This window comes from Larus michahellis, unplaced genomic scaffold, assembly GCF_964199755.1.
Source record: "Larus michahellis unplaced genomic scaffold, bLarMic1.1 SCAFFOLD_619, whole genome shotgun sequence".
Taxonomy (NCBI): Eukaryota; Metazoa; Chordata; class Aves; order Charadriiformes; family Laridae; genus Larus; species Larus michahellis.
The window spans coordinates 1-9,885 of record NW_027436099.1 but is presented as its reverse complement, the minus strand read 5'-3'; the positions used below and the strand labels follow the sequence as shown (position 1 = coordinate 9,885).

Sequence of the window (9,885 nt, the reverse complement as noted above, 5' to 3'; positions counted from 1 at the left end):
CAGGGTGGGTGCCCATGGGCAGGGTGGGTGTCCGTGGGGCTATGGGGCAGGATGGGTCCTCATGGGGCTATGGGGTAGGATGGGTCCCCGTGGGGCAGGGTGGGTGTCTATGGGGCAGGGGGGGTGTCCGTGGGGCTATGGGGTAGGATGGGTCTCTGTGGGGCAGGGTGGGTGTCCATGGGGCAGAGGGGGTCCCCATGGGGTTATGGGCAGGACGGGTGTCTATGGGGCAGGGTGGGTCCCCGTGGGGCAGGGGGCGTGTCCGTGGGGCTATGGGGCAGAGGGGGTCCCCATGGGGTTATGGGGCAGGGTGAGTGTCAGTGGGGCAGGATGGGTGTCTGTGGGGCTCTGGGGCAGGGCGGGTGTCCATGGGGCGGGGGGTGTCTGTGGGCAGGGCGGTGCCGAGCCCCCCGCAGAGCCGGTGCCCCCCAGGCGGTGGGGGTCGGGCGGCCGCGGAGGCCGAAGGAGGAGCCGGGCCGGGACCCACCGGGGCCGGTACGTGGCAGGGGGGCGGGGGGGAGTTGGGGGGCAGGGGCTGGGCTGGGGGGGGACATTTGGGGGGCTGGGGGGGACCTGGGGGGCACACGGGGGGGGACGGGGACCTGGGGGATGCTGGGGGGGCACACGGGGGGGCTGGGGGGGTCCTAGGGGGGCACAAGGGGGGTTGGGGGGGGACACAGGGGGCTGAGGGGGTCCTAGGGGGCACACGGCGGGGGGGGACATGGGGGGGCATGGGGGGTCCTAGGGGGGTCTAGGGGGCACACGGGGGGCTGGGGGGGTCCTGGGGGGGTCCTGGGGGGCTGGGGGGTCCTAGGGGGGCACACGAGGGGGGGGGACATGGGGGGGCATGGGGGGGGGTCCTGGGGGGCTGGGGAGGTCCCAGGGGGCACACGGGGGGCTGGGGGGGGACATGAGGGGCTGGGGGGGTCATATGGGGGGCACACGGGGGGCTGAGGGGTCCTGGGGGGAGTCCTGGGGGGGATCTGTGGGGCCGGGGGGACACACGCGGGGGTCGCTGTCCCCAGGCCGGGACGGTGCCCCCCCCCCCCGTCCCCCCCCCCGGAGGCGCCGCAGCCGGAGGAGGAGCCGGAGGGAGCTCCCCCCCCGCCCCCCCCCAGCGCCCCCCCCCGCCCGCGGGGCCCCTCCCCCGGCACCACCCCCCAGGTGAGGACCTGGCCCCCCCCCCGCCCCACGGCCCCCCCCATGTCCCCGTGTCCCCACATCCCACCTGCGTGTCCCCACGGCCCCATGGGGGGCCCAGCGGGTCCCCGGGTCCCCGTGTCCCTGCGTCCCCCCATGTCCATGCCCCTGTGTCCCCGTGTCCCCCCCTGTCCCCATGTCCCCGTGTCCCCATGTCCCCCTGCATCTCCATGTCCCTGCGTCCCCATGTCCCCCCATGTCCCCATGTCCCTGTGTCTCCATGTCCCCCCGTGTCCCCATGTCCCCCCCATCCCCATGTCCCTGTGTCTCCATGTCCCCGTGTCCCCATGTCCCCCTGTGTCCCCATGTCCCTGTGTCCCCGTGTCCCCCCGTGTCCCCATGTCCCTGTGTCCCCATGTCCCCCCCTGTCCCCATGTCCCCCCGTGTCCCCACGTCCCCCCGTGTCCCCATGTCCCTGCGTCCCCATGTCCCCCCGTGTCCCCATGTCCCCCCCTGTCCCCATGACCCCCTGTCCCCCTGCGTCCCCACGTCCCCCCCTGTCCCCATGTCCCCGTGTCCCCATGTCCCCGTGTCCCCATGGCAGGCGGTGGGGCAGGGGGTGGCCCGGCTGGTCCCCACGTCCCCATGTCCCCCCGTCCCTTCAGCCCCATGTCCCCATGCCCACGTCCCCATGGGCCTCTGTCCCCCTGTCCCCATGTCCCCATGTCCCCACAGGCCCATGTCCCCCGTCCCCGCATCCCCATGGCCCCGTGTCCCCATGTCCCCACATCCCCGTGTCCCCGTGTCCCCATGTCCCCCTGTCCCCGTGTCCCCACATCCCCGTGTCCCCGTGTCCCCATGTCCCCCTGTCCCCGTGTCCCCCTGTCCCCACGTCCCCCTGTCCCCAGCCCGCGGCCATGTCCCCCTCTCCCCCTCTCCCCATGTCCCCCTGTCCCCGTGTCCCCGTGTCGCCCCGTCCCCAGCCCCCGGCCGTGTCTGTCCCCCGCAGCGGGTGGCCCGCGAGGCGGTGGCCCGGGGGCTGGTGGCCCGGGGGCTGGTGGCGGTGGCCCGGGGGAACGCGCTGGCCCTGGGGGAGCTGCGGGCGCAGGCGGCAGCGCTGGGACAGCGGCTGGAGCGGCTGCAGGGGCACCCGGGGCGGCCATTGGGGTCAGCGGGGACAGGGGACGGGGGGGACACGGGGGACATGGGGACAGGGGGGACAAGGGGACAGGGGGACATGGGGACGGGGGGGACAAGGGGACAGGGGGACATGGGGACGGGGGGGACAAGGGGACAAGGGGACAGGGGGGACATGGGGACAGGGGGGGACAAGGGGACAAGGGGACAGGGGGGACATGGGGACAGGGGGGGACAAGGGGACAAGGGGACGGGGGACATGGGGACGGGGGGGGACAGTGGGGACATGGGGATGGGAGGGACTGCGCTGCCACTGAGAGCGGCCATCAGGGTCAGTGGGGACAAGGGGACAGGGGGGGACAGGGGGACAGGGGGACATGGGGACAGGGGCGCTGGGGGTCAGTGTGGGGGTGCTGGGGGTGGGTGTGGGGTGCCGTGGGTCGGTGTGGGTCGGCAGTGGTGGGTCCAGCAGGGTGGTGGGGGGTCCTTGGAGGATGGTGGGTCGGGGTGGGTCAGTGTGGGGGTGCCGTGGGTCAGTGTGGGGCGCTGTGGGGTGCTGTGGGGTGCCGTGGGTCGGCAGCGGTGGGTCCGGCAGGGTGGTGGGGGGTCCCTGGGGGTGGGTGTGGGGTGCCATGGGTCGATGTGGGTCGGCAGCAGTGGGTCCGACAGGGCGGTGGGGGTCCCTGGGAGTGGGTGTGGAGCACTGTGGGGCGCCGTGGGTCAGCAGCGGTGGGTCCAGCAGGGCGGTGGGGGATCCCTGGGGGTGGGTGTGGGGTGCCATGGGTGGGTGTGGGGCACTGTGGGGTGCTGTGGGTCGGCAGCAGTGGGTCCAGCAGGGCGGTGGGGGGGTCCCTGGGGGTCGGTGTGGGGTGCTGTGGGTGGGTGTGGGGCGCTGTGGGGCGCTGTGGGTCGGCAGCGGTGGGTCCGGCAGGGCGGTGGGGGTCCCTGAGGGTGGGTGTGGGGTGCCGTGGGTGGGTGTGGGGCACTGTGGGGCGCTGTGGGTCGGCAGCGGTGGGTCCGGCAGGGCGGTGGGGGTCCCTGAGGGTGGGTGTGGGGTGCCGTGGGTGGGTGTGGGGCACTGTGGGGCGCCGTGGGTCGGCAGCAGAGGGTCCGGCAGGGCAGTGGGGGTCCCTGGGGGTGGGTGTGGGGCGCCGTGGGTCGGCAGCGGTGGGTCCAGCAGGGCGGTGGGGGATCCCTGGGGGTGGGTGTGGGGTGCCGTGGGTGGGTGTGGGGCGCTGTGGGGCGCCGTGGGTCGGCAGCAGTGGGTCCGGCAGGGCGGTGGGGGTCCCTGGGGGTGGGTGTGGGGTGCCGTGGGTCGGCAGCGGTGGGTCCGGCAGGGCGGTGGGGGTCCCTGAGGGTGGGTGTGGGGTGCCGTGGGTGGGTGTGGGGCGCTGTGGGGCGCCGTGGGTCGGCAGCGGTTGGTCCGGCAGGGCGGTGGGGGTCCCTGAGGGTGGGTGTGGGGTGCCATGGGTGGGTGTGGGGCACTGTGGGGTGCTGTGGGTCGGCAGCAGTGGGTCCGGCAGGGTGGTGGGGGTCCCTGAGGGTGGGTGTGGGGTGCCGTGGGTGGGTGTGGGGCACTGTGGGGCGCCGTGGGTCGGCAGCGGTTGGTCCGGCAGGGCGGTGGGGGTCCCTGAGGGTGGGTGTGGGGTGCCGTGGGTGGGTGTGGGGCGCTGTGGGGTGCTGTGGGTCGGCAGCGGTGGGTCCGGCAGGGCGCGGGCGGCGCAGCTGCAGCTGGGGCAGGCGCAGCGGCAGCGGGAGGGCGCCCGCAGGGACCTGGCCCGGGTGACGCGTGCCCTGGCCACCGCCAGCGCCGGCCTCCAGCAGCTGGGCACCCGCCTGCGGCACCTGGGGCTGGTGAGCCGGGGGGCCCACGCGTGGGTCCCCGTGGGGCGGGAGGCCTGGGTTCCTGTGGGGCGGGACGTGTGGGTCCCCGTGGGGTGGGAGGACTGGGTTCCTGTGGGGCGGGAGGCCTGGGTGTCTGTGAGGCGGGACATGTGGGGCCCCGTGGGGCGGGAGGGCTGGGTGTCTGTGGGGCAGGAGGCCTGGGTTCCTGTGGGGCAGGACATGTGGGTCTCCATGGGGTGGGAGGACTGGGTCCCTGTGGGGCAGGACATGCGGGTCCCCGTGGGGTGGGAGGACTGAGTGTCTGTGGGGCAGGAGGCCTGGGTTCCTATGGGGCAGGACATGTGGGTCCCTGTGGGGTGGGAGGACTGGGTGTCTGTGGGGCAAAACATGTGGGTCACTGTGGGGCAGGAGGGGGGGATGCATGGGTTGCTATGGGGGGATGTGTGGGTTGCTGTGGGGGTCCTGTGGGTCACCATGGGGCAGGAGGGGGGGATGCATGGGTCGCTCTGGGGGGAGCCATGGGTCGCTGTGGGGCGGGAGGGGGGGATGTGTGGGTCACTGTGGGGCAGGAGGGGGGGATACGTGGGTTGCTCTGGGGGGAGCCGTGGGTCGCTGTGGGGTGGGAGGGGGGGATGCGTGGATCGCTCTGGGGGGAGCTGTGGGGCGCCGTGGGGCGGGAGGGGGGGATGTGTGGGTCACTGTGGGGCAGGAGGGGGGGACGCATGGGTTGCTATGGGGGGATGTGTGGGTTGCTGTGGGGGTCCTGTGGGTCACCATGGGGCAGGAGGGGGGGATGTGTGGGTCGCTCTGGGGGGAGCCGTGGGTCACCGTGGGGCGGGAGGGGGGGATGCGTGGGTCGCTCTGGGGGGAGCCGTGGGGCGCCGTGGGGCGGGAGGTGCGTGGCGGTGCCTCAGTGTCCCCGCAGGAGGAGGGGGGGCCGCTCCCCCCGGGCCCCCCCCCGGCGCTGCCCCAGCTGCTGGCTCAGGCCCGGGCCGGGCTGGCGGCGCTGCAGGGGGGGATGGGGGCGCTCCCCCCGGCCCAGCGCCCCCCCCCCAGCGCCCCCCAGCAGGTGGGCACGGGGGGGGGGGGGCGGGGGCGGCTTGTTGGGGGGTTCTGGGGGATGGGGGGGGGGCTTGAGGTGGTCTGGGGGGGCCCTGACCCCATTTGGGGGGGGGGTCTGGGGGCCCCTGGGGTGCTTGGGGGGGTCTGGGGGGGGGCCCTGACCCCACTGGGGGGGCCCAGACCAATGGGGGGGGTCTGGGGGGGGGCCCCTGAGCCGGTTTTGGGGGGTGTTGACCCCAGCTGGGGGGGTTGGGGGGGGGCCCTGAGCCCCTCTGAGCCATCCCGGGGGGGGGCCCTGAGCTGACGGGGGGGGGCCCTGACCTATTGCGGGGGGTGTCCGGCCCCCCCCCAGCTGGAGCCGCTGCTGCCCCACGGCCGCCCCCCCCCGGAGGATGCTGCAGCCCCTCCCCCCAGCTCCGACGGTGAGGGGGGGCGGGGGGGGGCTCTGGGGGGACTTGGGGGGCTGGGGGGGATTGGGGGGGGTTATGGGGGGCTGGGGGGGTCTTTGGGGAGGCTACGGAGGGACTTGGGGGGCTACGGGGGGTCTTTGGAGGGGCTGGGGGGGGTTTGGGGGGGCTATGGGGGGACGTGGGGGGGCTATGGGGGGGACTTGGTGGTTCTTTGGGGGGGGCTGTGGGGCACTATGTGGGGCTGGGGGGGGCGGTGTGTTCTTTGGGGGGGGCTGTGGGGCGCTATGTGGGACTGGGGGGGGGCCATGTGTTCTTTGGGGGGGGCCATGGGGCACTATGTGGGGCGGTGTGTTCTTTGGGGGGGGCTATGGGGCACTATGTGGGACTGGGGGGGGGCCATGTGTTCTTTGGGGGGGGCCATGGGGCACTATGTGGGGCTGGGGGGGCGGTGTGTTCTTTGGGGGGGGCTGTGGGGTGCTATGTGGGGCGGTGTGTTCTTTGGGGGGGGCTGTGGGGCGCTATGTGGGGCTGGGGGGGGGCCGTGTGTCCTTTGGGGGGGGCTGTGGGGCGCTATGTGGGGCTGGGGGGGGCGCGTGTTCTTCGGGGGGGCGCTGTGGGGCGCTGTGGGGCTGAGGCGGGGGCGTGTGTCGTGTCCCCCCCCCCCTCCAGAGGACGCCCCCGCCCCCCCCGGCGGGGCCCCCCCGTCCCGCGCCGCCATCAAGCGCCAGTCGCGGCTCATCCTGGAGGGGCGCCGGGGGGGGCGGGGGGGCGCGGGGCCCCCCCCTGAGCCCAGTGCCCCCCCCCCCCCCCGAGCCCAGTATCCCCCAGTTGCTCCCAGTGTCCCCCAGTTCCACCCCAGTGCCCCCCAGTTGCTCCCAGTATCCCCAGTGCCCCCCCAGTTGCCCCCAGTGCCCCCCTAGTTGTTCCCAGTATCCCCCAGTGCCCCCCCCCGTGTCTCCCAGTTGCTCCCAGTATCCCCCAGTGCCCCCCAGTTGCCCCCAGTGTCCCCCCCATGTCTCCCAGTTGCTCCCAGTATCCCCCAGTGTCCCCCCCGTGTCTCCCAGTTGCTCCCAGTATCCCCCAGTGCCCCCCCAGTTGCCCCCAGTGCCCCCCCCGTGTCTCCCAGTTGCTCCCAGTATCCCCCAGTGTCCCCCCAGTTGCCCCCAGTGCCCCCCCAGTTGCTCCCAGTATCCCCCAGTGTCCCCCCAGTATCCCCCCCATGTCTCCCAGTTGCTCCCAGTATCCCCCAGTGCCCCCCCGTGTCTCCCAGTTGCTCCCAGTATCCCCCAGTCCCCCATTAAAGCCCTCCCCTCCCCCCCCCGCCTGTGCCTGGTCTCTGGGGGTCGCGGGGGGGGGGGGGAGGGGAGGGGGGGCGTGTCCCCGCGAGGCCCCGGGCGGCCCCTCCCCCCCCCCGCCCCCCCCCGCGGCGTTATCGGCCCCCCCCAGGCCGGGGGGAGGGGCCGGGCCTTATCGGCGGGGGGGGGGGCGGGGGGGGGGGCAGAGCGCCATGGCGGGGCCCGGGCTGCTGCTGGCGCTGGGGGGGCTCCTGGGCAGCGCCCGTGGGGGGGCGGGGGGCTTCGACCTGGAAGGTACCGGGGGGGGGGGGGACGCTCGGGGGGTGGGGGGGCGGGGGGCGCTCGTGCAACGGGGGGGCGCTTGTGCAAGGGGGTGTGTGCAAGGGGGGGCTCATGTGGGGACTTGTGCAAGGGGGGTGCGCAAAGGGGGGAAGGGGCGAAAAGGGGGCTCATGGGGGGGCGCTGGTGCAAGGGGGGTGTGCAAGGGGGGGTCTCATGTGGAGACTTGTGCAAGGGGGGGGCGCTTGTGCAAGGGGGTGCTGGTGAAAGGGGGGCTGGGGGGGTGGAAAGAAGGGGCGCTTGTGCAAAGGGGGGGCGCTTGTGCAAGGGGGGCTCGTGGGGGGGCGCTTGTGCAAGGGGGTGTGTGCAGGGGGGCGCTCGTGCAAGGGGGAGGGGGGCAATTGTGCAAGGGGGGTGGAAGGGGGGGTTCACGGGGGGGCGCTTGTGCAAGGGGGTGGTGCGCAAAGGGGGGGGCCCTTGTGCAAAGGGGGCTGTACAGGGGAGGCGCTTGTGCAAGGGGGGGTGCAAATGGGGGAGGGGGCAAAAAGGGGGCTCATGGGGGGCACTTGTGCAAGGGGGGTGCAAAGGGGGCACTTGTGCACGGGGGTGTGTGCAGGGGCGACACTTGTGCACGGGGGAGGGGGGCGCTTGTGCAAGGGGGGTGGAAGGGGGGGCTCGTGGGGGGGCGCTTGTGCAAGGGGGGGATGTGCAAAGGGGGGGCGCTTGTGCAAGGCAGAGGGGGGCACTTGTGCAAGGGGGGTGGAAGGGGGGGTTCGTGGGGGGGCACTTGTGCAAGGGGGTGGTGCGCAAAGGGGGGGCGTTTGTGCAAGGGGGGTTGCAAAGGGGGGAGGGGGCAAAAAGGGGGCTTGTGGGGGGGCGCCTGTGCAAGGGGGGGGTGTGCGTGGGGGGGGTGCTCGTGCAAGGCGGAGGGGGGCGCTCGTGCAAGGGGGATGGAAGGGGAGGTTGGCGGGGGGGGGGGGGCCGCTTGTGCAAGGGGGGGTTGCAAAGGGGGGAGGGGGCGAAAAGGGGGCTCGTGGGGGGGTGCTTGTGCAAGGGGGATGTGCAAGGGGGGTGCGCTTGTGCATGGAGGGGCTCGTGGGGGGGCGCTCGTGCAAGGGGGGGTGTGCAAGGGGGGGTCTCATGTGGAGACTTGTGCAAGGGGGGGCGCTTGTGCAAGGGGGTGCTGGTGAAAGGGGGGCTGGGGGGGTGGAAAGAAGGGGCGCTTGTGCAAAGGGGGGGCGCTTGTGCAAGGGGGGCTCGTGGGGGGGCGCTTGTGCAAGGGGGGTGTGTGTAGGGGGGCGCTCGTGCAAGGGGGAGGGGGGCAATTGTGCAAGGGGGGTGGAAGGGGGGGTTCACGGGGGGGGCGCTTGTGCAAGGGGGTGGTGCGCAAAGGGGGGGGCCCTTGTGCAAAGGGGGCTGTACAGGGGAGGCGCTTGTGCAAGGGGGGGTGCAAATGGGGGAGGGGGCAAAAAGGGGGCTCATGGGGGGCACTTGTGCAAGGGGGGGTGCAAAGTGGGGGGCGCTTGTGCAAGGGGGGTGCAAAGGGGGCACTTGTGCACGGGGGTGTGTGCAGGGGCGGCACTTGTGCACGGGGGAGGGGGGTGCTTGTGCAAGGGGGGTGGAAGGGGGGGCTCGTGGGGGGGCGCTTGTGCAAGGGGGGGATGTGCAAAGGGGGGGGGCCCTTGTGCAAGGGGGGTTGCAAAGGGGGGAGGGGGCAAAAAGGGGGCTCATGGGGGGCGCTTGTGCAAGGGGGGGGGTGCGTGGGGGGGGCGCTCGTGCAAGGCGGAGGGGGGCGCTCGTGCAAGGGGGATGGAAGGGGAAGTTCGCGGGGGGGGGGGCCGCTTGTGCAAGGGGGGGTTGCAAAGGGGGGAAGGGGCGAAAAGGGGGCTCGTGGGGGGGCGCTTGTGAAGGGGGATGTGCAAGGGGGGTGCGCTTGTGCATGGAGGGACTCGTGGGGGGGCGCTTGTGCAAGGGGGGGTGTGCAAGGGGGGTCTCATGTGGAGACTTGTGCAAGGGGGGGGCACTTGTGCAAGGGGGTGCTGGTGAAAGGGGGGCTGGGGGGGTGGAAAGAAGGGGCGCTTGTGCAAAGGGGGGGCGCTTGTGCAAGGGGGGCTCGTGGGGGGGCGCTTGTGCAAGGGGGTGTGTGCAGGGGGGCGCTCGTGCAAGGCGGAGGGGGCGCTTGTGCAAGGGGGGTGGAAGGGGGGGTTCGTGGGGGGGCACTTGTGCAAGGGGGGGTTGCGCAAAGGGGGGGCGTTTGTGCAAGGGGGGGTTGCAAAGGGGGGAGGGGGCAAAAAGGGGGCTCGTGGGGGGGCGCCTGTGCAAGGGGGGGGTGTGCGTGGGGGGGGCGCTCGTGCAAGGCGGAGGGGGGCGCTCGTGCAAGGGGGATGGAAGGGGAGGTTGGCGGGGGGGGGCCGCTTGTGCAAGGGGGGGTTGCAAAGGGGGGAGGGGGCGAAAAGGGGGCTCGGGGGGGGCGCTTGTGCAAGGGGGATGTGCAAGGGGGGTGCGCTTGTGCATGGAGGGGCTCGTGGGGGGGCGCTTGTGCAAGGGGGTGTGTGCAGGGGGGGCGCTCGTGCAAGGCAGAGGGGGGCACTTGTGCAAGGGGGGTGGAAGGGGGGTTCGTGGGGGGGCACTTGTGCAAGGGGGTGGTGCGCAAAGGGGGGAGGGCGTTTGTGCAAGGGGGTTGCAAAGGGGGGAGGGGGGCAAAAAGGGGGCCTTGT

At 73.7% G+C, this 9,885-nt stretch overlaps 1 protein-coding gene across 1 annotated transcript; it reads left to right on the top strand.

The window, feature by feature from the left end:
• The first annotated feature begins 368 nt into the window (after window positions 1-368).
• Window positions 369-6,895, top strand: LOC141736926 (uncharacterized). Its single transcript, XM_074571574.1, has 8 exons — window positions 369-495; window positions 971-1,164; window positions 2,150-2,307; window positions 3,987-4,131; window positions 5,048-5,191; window positions 5,537-5,606; window positions 6,264-6,342; window positions 6,865-6,895. Exons 1-8 carry the CDS (start codon window positions 369-371, stop codon window positions 6,893-6,895), a joined length of 948 nt encoding a protein of 315 aa, XP_074427675.1.
• Window positions 6,896-9,885: the final 2,990 nt, after the last annotated feature.